Below are 16,183 nucleotides of genomic sequence, written 5' to 3'. Positions count from 1 at the left end.
TCATATTATGCTTTGGATCCGGACCAAGTATGAATTTTCCAACAAATTTGTACGTGTTACATAAGTCATAGAGCTCCAGATTTGGCTAAAAGAATCATGGGATAGGATTTCACCGCTTCATAAAGTCCATATTTGGAACACAGCAGAAGCAGTTTTGTAGCCTCTAATATTCACCCAGATTTTAATAAACATTAAGGACCACCAAAGAGGTTGTGAGCCTTTTGTGGGAGTTTTCGTAACAGCCTTTAAAAAGCCTATTGGGAACATATATTTATATAACCCTCTTTAACTATTCTAACTTCACTATGCGGAGGGATAATAAAACTGCAGGGTTGCTGTGTCAGCTTCAAATGGCAGCTGCTCGCCTCCTGCCAAATAATGTACCCCGCAGAAGTACAAAGATAACCCTACTATCAGAGAGCAAAGTCTGTAACCAGCAATGCTACAACTGGATGAGACCAGGAAAAAAAAGAAAAAAAAAAAGGTTTTACCTGACCATGGACAGTAAAATCATGTTTACAGAAGTAAAGGCAACATCAGATTAAAAGTGGTGTCAGATAATAAAAAAAAAATCAGAACAAGTAAATGACAATAATAAACTCTGATTAAAATTCATGTGGGTGAGATTGAAACAAAGAAATGCATGACAGCCTGGTAAGATTTTATTAATATAAAATCACTGCTCTATGAATTTTTCTGTGCCATAGACCCCAATGTTCACAGATAAAGTTACACATGTATATCATGAATTTCATCATAAACAAAAATGAATGTAACACAACCTCACTCACATTTTGTGACATGGCAACTGATTGCCAATTTTTTTTTTTACATTGTACTTCAACATCCATCTTTAGTTGCTGCTTATCACACCAGTGTATATGATTATTTTGCATAAAATAGTAAAGAATGCATTAATATAATAATATAGATAATATAATTATATTATAATATAATTATAATAATGTTATTATAAACAATGGCATTATTAGACTCCAGTAATATGATCCTTTCAAAGGCCATCACATTTTCTAATTTTGTCATCTTTTGTTCAGTGAAATACTGTTTTCTCCAACTCAACTCTTAGCCAACAGTAATACCTCAGATGTAGCCAAACCAGTGACTGGCTCTGTAATCCAGAGTAAATCTCATCAAACGCCTGGGAACAATGCAGTGCATTATGCTGTGTTTGTTCTGCATTCAGCTTAGAGGTCAGAAATAAATTCAAAATTCTCCTCCGACTGGTTCAGTGAAAAATTTTGCTCAGTGAAAGATACTGTAGAGGTTGTAACTTTTAATACGTAGGTTCCATTTTAGACAAAAATGCACTTGTTGTGAACTCTAAAGACCATTCTAAGATGATAAAATTAATGTTGTTTTGCAGTTCAATTTTTGCACGTCACCAAAGACCATCCAGCATCCATTGCTGCAGTCCCAGTAAAATCCATGGATTTCCAGGGAAAACAAACAATGTGCCACTCAAAAAAATAGCCTCTCCTCTGCCAATAACAACCGACCCTCTGTCAATGTTTGGGGATTGATCAGTCAAAGACACAGAACATGATGGTGGCATGAGTCCCATTTTTGTTTTTTTTTAACTTAATTTCAGTTACAAATGTGAAAAGGTTGATCACATCATATGGGGGGCTTGTGGAGCACAAGGAACATTTTCACCGGAAAGGAGAACGGGCGCTACTGCAGCCGTCGCAGCAGCCATCCAACTGGGACAGCATGTACGGCATGAGATGAATCAGTCACGCCTTCGGACTGGCCAAACACGTGCACATCTGCAGAGGTTCACTGCAGGAAGAGTCTGCCGAGTCTCGACCCTTCAATCCCCACCGCACTGCGTTGTCAATTTATTACAAAAAACTCATACAGTTGTGTGTGTGTGTGTGTGTGTGTGTGTGTGTGTGTGTGTGTATATATATATATATATATATATATGTGTGTGTGTGTGTGTGTGTGTGTGTGTGTGTGTGTGTGTGTGTGTATACATATATATATATATATATATATATAGAGAGAGAGAGAGAGAGAGAGAGAGAGAGAGAGAGTGAGAGAGAGAGAGCTAGATTTTTGTAATAAATCCAACTGTATGAATCAAATGTTACAACAAAAGTGAGCGCTTCTGCTTTTGGGAGACGATCCTTGGTCGGATCTTTTCTGTGGTATGCTGGTGCTGCAGGTTTATTATGTATTTAATTAGTCTTCACTGGATAATCATGGATTACGTGTGTAAAAGAAAGCAGTCGCTTAGGCTTGTTAAAGTTCTAGCAAAGACTCAGCCTGATGAAAAGTAAATAGTCACATCAAACTGTGACAGTTGCGTTGCGCGCCTGGATCCAGGTTAATTACAGTCCCCTGTCTAGCACTGGAGGAACAATGGGTCAGGGAGGTCAGGCGGCGTTGTGCTGGAAGCCGATCAAAACCAGGATTAAACATCTACCGGAGTCCAGCAGTCAGACGCAGGCTCACCGAGCAGCGGCTGATAACGAATGTAATTACAAACCAACGCCAGTAGCAGGCATGTCGGCGACATCTGTCAGGGTTAAGCATGCTGTCGAGGGTGACGAGTCCCTTTACAGAGATTGGCTGCTGGCTTTAATATGTCCCCTGGGTGCTTCACTTGCATACCTGCACATGCATACCTGCACTCTTGTGTGTAATGGGGAGGGGGGGCATATGTACAGTAGGGTGGTAGTAGCCTAGTGGGTAAGACACTCGCCTGTGAACCAGGAGACCCAGGTTCAAATCCCACTTACTACCATTGTGTCCCTGAGCAAGACACTTAACCCTAAATTGCTCCAGGGAGACTGTCCCTGTAACTACTGATTGTAAGTCGCTCTGGATAAGGGCGTCTGATAAATGCTAAATGTAAATGTAAATGTATCCGCTGCAGTGATTATTGTGGGCCATTTCGTTTTATCAGTGGGCCCTTAATAAGGCCCATTAGCTGCCGAGGTTTCGCTGGCAGATAGCAACGTGCTGTGGTGCCTGCACAGCTGCCATAAATGGACGGGGTTTGAGATGATCATTTTTTTAAATGCATTCATCCAGGAGCTTTTTGCATATTGTCATGCAAATTCTGGCTTCTGGCTAGCTGCACCCAGCGACTGGTTTGTAAGGGTGCCACAGCTCTTGTATGCATCTGTACACATATTGTGACACAGTAATAGTATTTAGGAGGTTTTTTAAAAATATTTAAATATGGGTTTAAATCTATCACATGACTCCAGGTGCCACGGTGGTATCATCTGGTAGCGGCATTTTTTATTTTCAGTGATAGCCTTGATCATGGACAAACCCTGGGCTACTTCAGTGCCCCGGCGCATGTACAGTGTTTGCATGTATGTGTGTGTTCTTGTGCAGAATGCCCGGACTGAGGACAGAGAGGGGCGGTCAGGACCTTAGCGTGTGTACTCAGCCTGTCATTTGGACTCTGCGCAGCAGCTGGGAATGCTGTTTGGTTGCCCTTGCCCATGTGCGCCCCGTCGCAAGCCTTCTCGCTCTCTTTCTCGCTCTCGCTCTCTCTCTCTCTGCTTCACGTCGTGCAGTGCGCTCTACTCCAAGTTCATCCGTTTCACATAGCGCATATAAAAAACGTATTTTCCCCTCCTTCAATGTCACCTGCAACCTGCGCAGGTCAAGAGAGTTCAGCTAACACGAAAATAAAATGTACCTTACTGTTAGTTGGTTGCACAAGCGTGCACGCCCTCACACGAATGCGCTGTTGAAGGAGCAGCATTCAGTCTTCTTGGCTCGGAGTCTATCAGCAGAGCACATCTTGCCAGTATTTGCCCACTCATCATTGCAAAAATGTTTCAGGCCTGTCAGATTGCGAGGCCACCCCACTGATTTTGTTTTAGACCTAGTTCTGCGCTCTGGGTCGGCCATTTCAAATCTTGAATTTTTTTGAGTTGAGTTGGAAATATGCTTGAAATGCGAATTTAGTCTCCATCTTTAGATTTATAGAAAAACCTGTGAAGGTTTAAGTGGCAAAAGTGACTGGCATTTGCAACTGTTTATAATTCCCTCCACCTTTTCTACAGCCCCAGTTCCAGCTGAAGAAAAGCTACCCCAGAGGAGGCTATCTCCACTACCATGGTGTACTTTTGTGGATGCAAAGTTTTGTTTTTGCACCAGATATAGTTATTTGTTGCCAAAACGTTCAACCTTCTTCTCATCAGACTTTTTAAATGCTTTAAATTCTAATTATTTTAAAAAATGTTCCTAATTATAGCCAAGCCTGGATGTTTTTCATTGAGGGCTTTCATAGATGTAAGTTCTATTGTCCTTTCATAATTTATTTTTTCCTAGGCAATGTCACTATTGTTCAATTTTTTTCCACTTCTCCATGGTTTCCCCTGTGCTGTGGAAATGTTTTGTACACCTCTCCTCACTGATCCCCTTCAACAATGAGATCCATTTGATGCTTTGTAAGCTCTGTGAACTTAGTAGCAACTGAGTAAATGTGAGGAAAGTCCTACTAGGACAGCTGAACTTTACTTGGGGTTAATCGGAGTCTCTTTAACTGATGGCAGATGTTTACTCAAGAAGACAGAATTCTCTCATTTCAACATTAATAGTTTAGTATTAGTTTAATGGTGTTTTTTACTAAATTGTGTCGATCACATTATGGGTGTGAAAAATTTTAACATAAAGATTGTATTTGTTGAAATGCATGATTTAGTAGTGAATATATGTCAATATGTTTTGCTGTATGTTCTTTTCGAGCTTCTGGTAGACAGTAACATGTCACTTGTAATTAGTTCAGATGAAGGTAGAGACACTAAAAACAACCCAGTTTTTTGACCGAGTTAGAGGTGCCGGTGTGATTTACTTTTGTATTTGTTTAAATAAATTTCATAAAGATCTGGACTCAAAAGGTGGCACAACTGAACGAAATCGAGTGCCACATCAGTAACCAGACCTAAGAACGAGTGAAATAGGACGTTACTTCTGATTACACTTACTTTGGAACAGGAGAAATTATTTGGAACTATCTGTGTATTTTCAACTGTTTGAAAGTATTTGTGAATAAGTGAGTGTGGAAGTTCAAAAATAAGAACAGAATTTCCACCCGTAGCCATGCCAACCGTAATACATTTAATGAACGTCTACAAACACTCTCAGATGCTTCGCAAACATGCCAAGTTAAAATTGCGATTAGGTGGAATATTTTACATTTTTGAAATAAGTCTTTTGAAAATAGTTAGAAACTTATCAAAGGTATTTGTAGACAAACGAATCATTTGCAAAAGAATTCCGTTTGCTGTATGTTGCTGCGTGTGTGCAATACACTTTTTTGCGCTGAAACAAGCCGCACACAGCAAGCTGTGGGTTTCTATAAGCAGCGTGCCAGTGGATTCTATCTGAAATATTCCACCTCTTCATGAGTCTATGATTATTCGGCTGAAAAAAAAGGTGTGGCACATGGGTGCGGGCCTCAGTGTTGGCCTGAAGTTTCAGAAACAGGAAAATGGAAGCTCCAGCCGCCATGAACCTCCTGGCTCATTTCGACAACATGGGTAGACATTGGCAGAGTCAGAATAAAAAATCTGTGGCACAAGTAACAGAATAACTTTACAGATGAGATTTTGCTAAATTGGATTGCTTTTAATGAAACGAATAAATAGTAAATCTTATTGCTCTTTAAATCCATGAACAATATTATGTTAGCACATTGTTGTGTGATATGATGTTATAATATATGATTCAAATGTATTGATTGAAATGCGTTCTGCCAGTTTTAATATACAGGGCCTGCAAATGGAGACACTTGTTTTCAGGGCCCATTGCCTCTGCATGCAAATCACATTCGAAAGACGTTTGTTGTGTGTTCAGGAAAAGGGTGTGTGCACCACCACGAGCGAGCTAGATCTGCAACTAGTGAACCCGCGGATCTTATACAGCTGTGTATAAATAATAACCAAACCAAGGTTGCACATAATTTTTAACATGGCCTGTCGTATCCTGGTGGGCTTCTGATGGGATATCCATCATCTAACCCATGTAAAAAAGAAAAAAGAAAAACAGTACATGCTGCCGAGAACACGTTGTTCTTGTCACACAAACATGTAAAATAAAGCTCTTCCCTACCCATCATTTGCACAGGACACTGATCAATTATTATTTATTGCTGCTCATTATATATATATATATTATTGGCTTTTGAACTCATGCTGAACGAAGGTGTGGTCCAACAAAAATGTTACAAGGACCCATAATTAAATATCATTTGGGCACAGAAAGTTCCCGGGTTCTTTTCTCATGTGTGACCTTGTGTTTACAGTTGCGCTCTTATGTAACTATATTACAGACAGTACAATTTCACCATATTTATAGATGGAAGAGAACATTTTTACGACTACAAATGCTGAATACCAGCAACTATGAAAGTTGTTAATGCACTTCATGATTGCAGACTGACAAATTCCGAATGAAAACGCAAGCATTGTTATACTGATCAGAAGTTCTTTTTGGCATGCAGATGTCTTCTGTTATTACTGAACATCTGCAGCCAAGAAGGACTGAACAGTCATGCGCAGTTGCATATTTCAGATGGCGGCGCCCAATCATTTCTGGATATTTTTATAGTAACGTTTGGCTGAACGTTTCGGGATCCGAGGGCCTTGAGAACAACACTGCTGTTATTTTGTTATGACACAGGGTTCCTTGGACACTATTTTCCATTTGGCTACGGCTGAACGTCCTCATTACCGCCGCCAGCTCAGTGGAAGGAGAAGGGAATGTACGTTCCATGGTTACTGAAATTGTCTTTGCATGACGGACCAAAAAAAAAACAGAGACACACCACAGAATTTCAGTTTTAAAGCCTAATAATATAGCCTGTCTGATGAGTAAAATCCATCATCTAAATTGTTCAAACTGTTTAATTAGATTCATGACATGTGTTGGCTGACGATTGTCATAAATGTCATTATTGTCTGACCAAGAGATGTCATGTAGAAGGAGAATATGAGGGGAGGGGATTTCTGATGGATGTCGCAATATATCAGTGTAAGAATCATTATTTAAATTGAGCGATTAGTACCGGCGGTTGAAGTACATTGTAACCCAAGCCGTCACAAGCCGCTTTTTTTCCCATCGAATATTGCACTAAAATGGCATAATATACACCTTGTGCTTGTGTTGTAATATTTCCCTTTTACAAGAAGTTCACTTCTTTTCATTTTGAATTTCTCAACATCTCTTGCCACCCGTGAATTTTGCTGAGCATTTCGCAAAAACAGGATCTTTCCTCATGCCATGCATGCGTGGGAAAACAGCAGTTTATTAAACCAGCAGGTTATTTATGTCACCTAAATCATTTGTGAGGAAGGGGCAGACCAAAACAGGAAAACGCTCTTATTTGACTGTGTGTCCACTTGCGCGTGGTCTTTAAATAGACATTTGAATCGAAAGGGAGAAGTCAGACAAGCATTTTACATTTCAACGTCCAGTGCAGTAAAGGCAGGATGGCGGAATCTTGTAGTGTGGTGTGACTGGCAAACCATCAGGCGGATCAACGCCATGCTTCCCAAATCATACCTGGAGCACAGAACAAAACATAACCAAAGGAAATCAAGTATTACTGAAATTTGCATAATCCCTTCTATAACTTTGATATAGATAATACTTAATATAGATAATACTTTAACAATAATACCATTTATCTGAGTGGGGGTTCACCACCAAAGGTTTTGATTCCTGTCAGCAATTTTTTTTGTTCAATGGCAACAATTTTCCGGATGAAACGGGCATGTGTTCTAGTAAACAGAGCATAACGTGACTTTTGCATTTACAAAAACAGAGTGATAATGTGTAGGGGTTGCTTCCCATGTTTCCCAGTCATTCCTCATCCAGGGTCAAAGAAAGGAAAGGATGGTGGCCATATCCAAAACAGCAGCAGTAAAAAAAGAACGCTTACATAACCTCGAAGCCCGTGTGGCGTAATGACAAATGTCTTTACAGTTTACAGACACCCCCCTATGGTGTTCAATGGTGGATGCATAAAACCCTTTTTTTGGACCCAGTGTCTGTATTCAGTGTCTTAATAAATATGCATATTAATTCTTTAAATTCCACCAAAAGTCTAAAAAGAAATAAAAGTTAAAAAAGTAAAACTCATCACCCAGTCAGTCTGGTCTGAATTAGATCACTCAAACACATTTGTAGCGATTTTCTTTCTTCATGGTTCCATAAGTTATAACCTCAGCAGCCTTTTTATCCCGGGCTGTCAAAGTTGAGACCGCCGGGGCCCCCGCTCACAAGAACCGGTTCCCCGTTACATAAAAAACTAGTTAAAAACCAGAACATCCGCCATGCTGGGAGCAGAAATGCCCACACGGTTCATTTGACAGCATTACCGTCACTTTAATGCCGTCTCCCAGAGGCGCCTTGTCAATCTCCAACTGCTCCGGGGTTCCCTGGCAATTCAGAGTTATGTAAGGCCCATGTGTTCGGTGCAACCGTACACCGCTACGATGGGGCATGAATTGTTTTCGGGAGCCCTTTCAGAATCAAAGGTCACGCTGTAATGAATACGCATGGTGCAGGCCAGGGTTCGAACAACCCAGAGCGTGGAAACACTGTTATGGGGTAATGTTAGCCAAACAGCGGTGATATTTGAAGTCGGCGCTCGAAGTATTGCGGCATTGTGCCGATCCACGCCCGTAGCCACGCTCTGCGGGAAGAGTGAAGTGCGTTGCATAATTTATGCGATGAGCAGAAAGTGTATCTTTGGCGTATCCGGGGGCTGGGAAAAAGGCCGGCAGACAGAGGAGGCTCTTTGTATCCAGGCCGTGCCGGCAAGTCTGTGAACTGTCACGGACGGCAACACAAATGTCTCGGGAACACAAACTGTCCCACTGAAATGGATCGCGTGTATTTATATACGGACGGGACAAATGACGCAGGACAGACAAATCTGTTACCGTGCGTGTACGGCTGCAGGCGTCGACATCTCCGAGAATGAATATCTTGTTGGAACTTTGGTGTGACCCCCCCCCCATCCCAAACAAGCACTCAGCGGGTGATTTATCAACGCAGGACGAGTGATTAAAATGGAGGAGAGGCGCGGGTGTCCACGCAAGCACTCATGGTGAGCGCAGGTAAAAGGGGCAGTGGTAATCAGAAGGTTGTCGGTTCGAATCCCGATCCGCCAAGGTGCCACTGAGGTGCCACTGAGCAAAGCACCGTCCCCCCACACTGCTCCCCGGGCGCCTGTCATGGCTGCCCACTGCTCACCAAGGGTGATGGGTTAAAAGCAGAGGACAAATTTCACTGTGTGCACCGTGTGCTGTGCTGCTGTGACAATCACTTCACGTTTAATTAAAAATGAAATGTAATTTAGCAGGTAAGGAAGCGGACCACTGGTGCCACTGAGCAAAGCACCGTCCCCACACGCTGGCTGCCCACTGCTCACCAAGGGTGATGTCCATCACAATGACAATCACTTTCACAAAATGCTGAGGTGCCTTGGCTGTTCGACGTGTGCAGTAAGAGAGCGATTAATTATTATCTCCATCGTCACTACATGCTGTGCATCAGCAAACTAGGGGTCCATTATCCAATCGTGGTTAAGTTCCCATCGATTTACTCAGTTTTTGCAATGGAGAACTTGTCTTTTGAAGTTGCCTTTTGGGTCCAGGACTAGAAAGTGAGAACGGGACACTGAGCCGGTGTCTCCCCTGCTGCACCCTGATGCAGAGCGATGCACGTAGCTGCTGTTGGGTCGTACGCGTTCGTGCTGCAGAACTGACTGTCTGCCTTCAATCAACAACGTGTATTTCTTATTTAGCCCCAAATCACATCCAGTATGGCTCAATAGGCTTTGACAGTCCCCGCCCCCCTCACACACACACACTTTGACCCTTTTCTGCACACAAGCAAAAACTCAGTCCTTTTTTAACTGTGCTTTTACTCAAAATTGGGTGGCGGCGGGTAAGCCACGGTCAACCAGAAGACCACAAGGCCACAGGTTCAAACCCCACTTACTACCATTGTGTCCCTGAGCAAGACACTTAACCCGAGTGTCTCCGGGGGGGGGGTGACTGTCCCTGTAACTACCGATTGTAAGTCGCTCTGGATGTGGGCGTCTGACAAATGCCGTAAAATGTGAATCCGGATTGTTTTTATTTTGTTGCCTTTACAGGTTATCACCGGGTGGCTTTTACGCAGCGTCTCAGTATCTTTTCAAGGGGTCTTGTGTTTAGATACGGCATCTCGTGCGCGGTGTAATAACAGACGTCCTTCCTGGTAAAAAAAAAAAAAAAACGTATTATGTCTGAACAGGATGCACCTAAAACAACGGGACAATGGCACCCGTGTTGTGGCGCACAATGACTTTCCATTATGGCGCGCTTGGGGGATATTTTTCGAATCGATGCCATGTCTGTGCCTCGCCGACGCCGTGGTACAATGCGTCTGTTTACGCGAACCGAGGGGAGAACAGACGCGCTGACCGGCCGGCGGACGAAAGAATCTCCGCCGTTTACGGCCCCCTTGCATGCGAACCCGGGCGCGCGCGGCCTAGCCACCCCGCCTACGCCACGCTCAGCCGAAACAGATGTTTAGTTGTATAACAGCCCGTCCCCATCTGCCCACGAGAGCCCGGCCATTGATTCTGCACCTATCAGTGCAGACAGGTCCCGTCGGGAGAAAGCGAGGGTGGTGTCACCGCGGTCTGCACTGAGGGGGCTGACAGTGATCGCTACGAACTGGACGTGGTACTCCGTTCGGAACATGCAAACGTCCCTAACTCTGTGACGGCGCCGGGAGGCATTTGTTCGTACAGGACGTTTTAGAACGCGGATAGTCCCTCAACAAAAGTTGCCAGATGACCTTAAAATGTCAAAAAGTCTTCAGCATTCCCATGTTGCAAAAGAAAATCGGCGGGAGACCTGATACTCTGTTTACGTCCTCTCGCTAGCGTGGTCTGGCACTGACTCTGGGCGTGGTCGGCGTACTACTTCCCTCCGGGGTGCAACCAAAGGCGGCTCCGATTTCACGGCAGCCACCAGAGCACAGAGGGATCCCGTCCCCGAAGAGAGCTGTGGTTATCCCAGGCAGAATCCAATTTATCTTCAAAGCTTCTGTTCTTTGGTCTTCGGCGGGTTGGACGAGTGCGCTACACGGTCAACACGAGAGTAAACATGTCAGGGTTGCAAACACTCATCTAAGGAAACTTCAAAAGTGCTTAAAACAGATGCAAGCAACTGGTTTGTTGAAATTATAATGTAATCTCAAATGACAAAACTAGTCTTAAGAGTCACTGTATCCTTTCCAAGAATTTTTGGAAAAAGTGTCCAAACCCTCCATTCAAGCACGCAAATCGTATAATAGCATTTATAATAAATCCTTCTGATAATACCAAGTCAAAAACGCTGGCCTGCAGTGGGTGTGAAGATATATGCCATCATGCACCAATGTAAACACCAACAGTAACCCAAAATCTGCAAATTTCATCGAGCCTGGGAGAAATACTTTAGTTCACTGCAGTGAAAAGTCAGCTAAGCTGTATTAAAAACAGAAATTAATAAAAGTCAAAGCACCAGAGTCTAGTGTAAATATACGGTTTTATTGCAATGTGCCTCTTGCAATCAGATCATTTAAAAAAAAAAAAAAAAAAAACAGTAACACATGGTCCTGGTTGGCTTGTGAGTGCGACAAATCTTTGGTAAGTTAGACACACACACACACACACAAAAAAAAATAAAAAATCATGCCAAAAGGTTGGCATGATGGTCGACAGGTCATCTAAATGCTCACCTCCACCTCAAAAACACACCTTGTTTACAGACAGATGTACAGAATTTACAGAAATACTGTATACAGATTGCCCCTTTTTTTTAAAAATTATAGATTTATACACCCATTGCTCACTTAACAAAAGTGATTTTTGTTCAGTTTCGTCATACAAGACAAAAATATAACGTCTATTTCCCCTGTAAGCAGCAGCAGCAGCAGCAGCATAAGCTTAAGAACGGTTACAAAAAGAGAAACGTGCACGGTGGAGGCACTGGGTGATCTACTGCTGGCCTAATCCGCTCCTACACCCCCTCCCCCCCTTCGGGAGCGCCGGGATTCACACGTGGCCTTTCCAGACTCAAGGAAAAGGTTGTGGACAGTCAGTCAGAGAGGAGCTAGTCATGTGACCACCCCTCCCAAAAAAAAAAAAAATTAAAAACCACAAATCGACACTACACTTGCTTGGAGCGCTGGGGAGACAGGGGTGGGGGGGGTTGTGGTTCAGGCTTGGCGATGCCACGGCTGCATCTGCGTGGACGCAGGTCTCCGGGCCAGCCCGGTCAGGTGAGCTCACGTCTCCTCGTCCTCACTGGATAAGGAAGGAAGGCAAGGCTTGGACCCCCCCCCCAGGGCCCAACAGGCAAAAGATGGAGGGGGGGTTAGCTACTGTCCCGCGGTAACGTCTGGCATCTAGAACTCTCTTTTGCCCTTGTTAGTCCGAAGAGAACGCCGGATATTACACGTACGGGCTATGCCAACTAGAACACAGTCTTAGCTTGTTATATTTCGCTTTCATTTCATGTGTACAGCCAGTCGCAGGCTCGGAAGTAGCGTGCTGGACTCAGCGGAGGTCCGTTTTCAGGCGTGGGTCGTGGCTCTGCCCGCCCCTGGACAGAGCCACTTACACAGCAGAGCCCGCGCCGTACTGGCTGTGCTGCTCGGCGGAGCCGGCCATCGTCTGGTTGTCCAGGGGCAGGCGCGACTGGAACTTCTCCAGCTGCTCAGGGCTGGCGAGGTTCTTCAGCAGGCTGTTCTCGCGCTCCAGCTGGTTGTTCTTCTCCGCCAGCTCCTTGATTTGCTCCTTGAGGATCTCCACCTCCTCCCTGACGGCGTACATCAGGTGGTTCTTCACGAGGTCCTGGAGGGGCACCGTGCAAAAAAAAGCGGTTAAGACGTTGTCGCCACCCGCGGTGCACAGCTTTAAAGAAACCTCCAGCAGGTGCATATCTGCAGCATGGAGGGATGCTCACCATCGCCTGTTCGATCTTGTTGTCGATGGCAACCACGCTAGCACCTGAGGCGCTGCAAAGGGAAACGGAATCAAATAAGCAACTGCAACATAAAAAGAAAATAAAAGCATCTCTACAGCCCAAATAGCAAATAAGTGCATTATGATTATGACGCAGGGTGGCTGTAGCCTAGTGGGTAACACACTCGCCTACGGACCAGAAGACCGAGGTTCAAATCCCACTTATGACCATTGTGTCCCTGAGCAAGACACTTAACCCTAAATTTCTCCAGTGGGCACTGTCCCTGTAACTACTGATTGTAAGTTTCTCTGGATAAGGGCGTCTGGTTAATGCAGTCAAATGTAAAAGCTCAACAGCCTCGGTGCATATGCAGACTTGACAGAACCAACAACAGCAAAAGCAGCGGCTTTTCGGCCATTATTTAAAGCACAATCCCGCAGAGTAGATAAAAGCGAAAAAAACAACTCCGGACGAAGCGCTTTACTACCTGTTGTCGAGTTTAACGGAGACCACGTCTCCCCCCAGTAACGAGGAGAAGAAGGAAATGGAGAAGTTGTGCAGCTGGTACACCGCTACTTCCATCGGCGTTTTAAGCATCTCCGTGCTCATGTTAAGGACCAGGCTCGTGTGGAGGATGCTTCTCGCCACGTTTGCGGCCGGCGGTGGGTGCTTGTTTCGGGGTGAGAAAGCCGGGGAGGTGCCGGTGTGTCGTCGGACTGTGGCGACGCTTCGAGTGAAACGCTGTCGGCGGAGTGCGGCTATTTCTGCCGCGCCGCGCCTTTTATCGGCGACGCCGCGTGGGCGGGGTTTACGGCGCGGGCGCGTGACGTCAGCGCGGCGCGGCGCTGCGCGCGCTGCCCCCGTGCCCCCAGTCTGAACTCCCGGAGAGAACCGCGGTGAAAAACACGCGGTGAAATACACTCAGAATGTACGAAGCTGGATCTCCTGCGACTCGCAACACACACGTATTAATTCATAATGTTTTAATCAATTAATCGATTTAATGTCGACTAACTTACTAAGAAATATTGATCCAACTATTGTGATTGTGAAACTGTGAAATGTTGCAAGCCTGCAGCAGACACGGTGTCGATAGTTGCTTGTACTTTTTGTGTTGTTGTGTTTTTTTTTTTTTTTTTTGCTTGCACTTATTTTATATACCGGGGCTAGGTTCACTGAAAGTATTTAGATTCCATCAGATTTGATTTCGGTCCGCAGTCGCCCTCTATTGGTGGACGCCAGTATTGTCTCGTTGAAATGTGTGCGGTGGTGGTGGGGGTGCAATCAAAAAACAGATCTTTTTATTCCTAATGCACGCTTGTGCATTTACGACTAGCAGGAGGAAGACATTTCTTCATGAAAAAATCCCCATGTAAACTTTTATATGTGCGCCCATTAATGTGCTGGTGCAGTGTTATGACTTTGCTTACTGTTACATTCCAGACGTCTTTAAAAAATGTGTCTGGTTTCTAAAATGATCATCCTGATTCATTACACCGAGGTGCACAGAACACACACAGCGCACTGCAGCAAACCGGAAAATCCGGAGAGTTTGTTCGAGAAATGATTTTGCATGAGCGGGAAAGGTGTGATGTCTTTAAACAAGTCTTTTTTCCCAACCGAGACCTTTTTAACATCTGTGCACATCTTGTACTGACGGTGCCAAAATTACAGGGTTGTGAAAAGAACAGTTTGTTCCAATTTTTAATTTTACAATTTATTTTGTTTTTTTTTACAAAAAGTTGATCAGCCTGAAAACATATGCACCCACATTTTCTGGCCATTTGTTGTTTTTGCTGAGCCTTATCTCCGTGCCTCTCTGATAAATTCGGTAAACTGCCCCTTTGTCAGACCTGCCCATGTGTCCTACATCTTCGAGTTGTGAAAGTGTCTGTGTTTGTTCAGCTAGGTGCCGATGTCATGTGACCACAGCTACTGTTTACAGATCTGTCCTCTCACTTTTGGCCCAGCTTAGCCGAGTTCTCCAAAAAAGCGTGTCTGAACGACAAACACATCAGATGGATTTACATCAGCCGTGGCCCGAAGATCCATATAGCGACGCTGTCAGCTTTTACTGCTGCTTTTACAGAGATGGAGATAACATATATCAATACAGGTCTGTTTTTGTTTGTGCAACCAGCACATGAGGGTCATGTAGGAATGTTGCATGATTAGGGGCCTGGCGGTTAAGGAAGCGGACCCGTAATCGGAAGGTTGCCGGCTCGAATCCCGATCCGCCAAGGTGCCACTGACTGCTCCACACGCTGCTCCCCGGGCGCCTGTCATGGCTGCCCACTGCTCACCAAGGGTGACGGGTTAAAAGCAGAGGACACATTTCGTTGTGTGCATGTGTGCTGTGCTGCAGTGTTTCACAATGACAATCGCTTCACTTTCACTTACAGATCATGTCCACACATGCCACTGGCAGATTCTGAATTCCGTGTCAAGTGTTCATCGATTTTTCGCTTATTTTGACATTTTTTTTTGTTAGATTAATTGTAAAAGATTGGGGACTATTGATCCATGCGGGACACGAGTGTTACTTTGGAACCTCACGCTGAGTTACCACACAGTGTTTGGCTGTTTAGGTGGCCGGGCTGAAAGGATCAATAATAATTTGCACCATCGTGCTCAGACTGTATTAGGAGCGCAGCTGCAGATGCTGTCTTGCTCTTGTAATTATGGACATTTTCTGAAAACTTTGTCCTCAAAGGCGGGGATTTGCACGCTTCAGTGTGCATTTTTATCAACAGAACGTGTCATTTCTTTGTGCTGTGACTTGCTGTTACGCCGCGGGAAGATTTCATGTGTTTGGTCGTCACTCAGGCTGATGCAACTGCTTAAGTTTACTGCGCTTTTACCAGGAACCAAGAGAGAATACAGTTTTTGCCCATGCACAACTTTTACTGGCAGCGGGTGGTAAGATTGCATCTGTACCCTCTAACCCTAACCCTAACCTTTTATCTAAAAAAAAAAAAAAAAAACAAGTCTATTAAGTATGAATTATGTTTAATTATTAATTCACTGATTACCGCTCGGGTCCCAAGGTTCATATGCGGTAAGCGGAAAGATACACATGTGTGGAACATTATTTGGAAAAGCTCGGGAGTCTGCCCTCTATGGTGATCTTCCTGCTTCTTCGTCCTCGTCATAGATAGAGAGATTGTTCATTCAGAGGC

At 44.3% G+C, this 16,183-nt stretch overlaps 2 protein-coding genes across 2 annotated transcripts in view; both read right to left on the bottom strand.

Moving 5' to 3' along the window:
• Positions 1-16,183, bottom strand: part of LOC114767754 (uncharacterized) — a 61,512-nt gene that overhangs the window by 27,359 nt on the left and 17,970 nt on the right. The gene's annotated exons all lie outside the window — the stretch shown is intronic.
• Positions 11,858-15,212, bottom strand: tsc22d3 (TSC22 domain family, member 3). Its single transcript, XM_028959449.1, has 3 exons — positions 13,492-15,212; positions 13,005-13,056; positions 11,858-12,892 (listed from the first exon to the last, which is right to left on the bottom strand). Exons 1-3 carry the CDS (start codon positions 13,611-13,613, stop codon positions 12,656-12,658), a joined length of 411 nt encoding a protein of 136 aa, XP_028815282.1. The 5' UTR covers positions 13,614-15,212; the 3' UTR covers positions 11,858-12,655.

The sequence above is a fragment of the Denticeps clupeoides genome, chromosome 18 (assembly GCF_900700375.1).
Source record: "Denticeps clupeoides chromosome 18, fDenClu1.1, whole genome shotgun sequence".
Lineage (NCBI taxonomy): Eukaryota > Metazoa > Chordata > Actinopteri > Clupeiformes > Denticipitidae > Denticeps > Denticeps clupeoides.
The sequence above is the reverse complement of the archived record's forward strand: the minus strand, read 5'-3'. Positions and strand labels throughout refer to the sequence as shown.

Excerpts from the sequence above, each read along its gene's own strand:
- tsc22d3 (XM_028959449.1), bottom strand. The coding sequence starts at position 13,613 with ATGAGCACGGAGATGCTTAAAACGCCGATGGAAGTAGCGGTGTACCAG. Across the intron at positions 13,057-13,491 it reads TCCGTTAAACTCGACAACAG|CGCCTCAGGTGCTAGCGTGG; the intron begins GTAGTAAAGCGC and ends TTCCCTTTGCAG. Across the intron at positions 12,893-13,004 it reads ACAAGATCGAACAGGCGATG|GACCTCGTGAAGAACCACCT; the intron begins GTGAGCATCCCT and ends GTGCCCCTCCAG.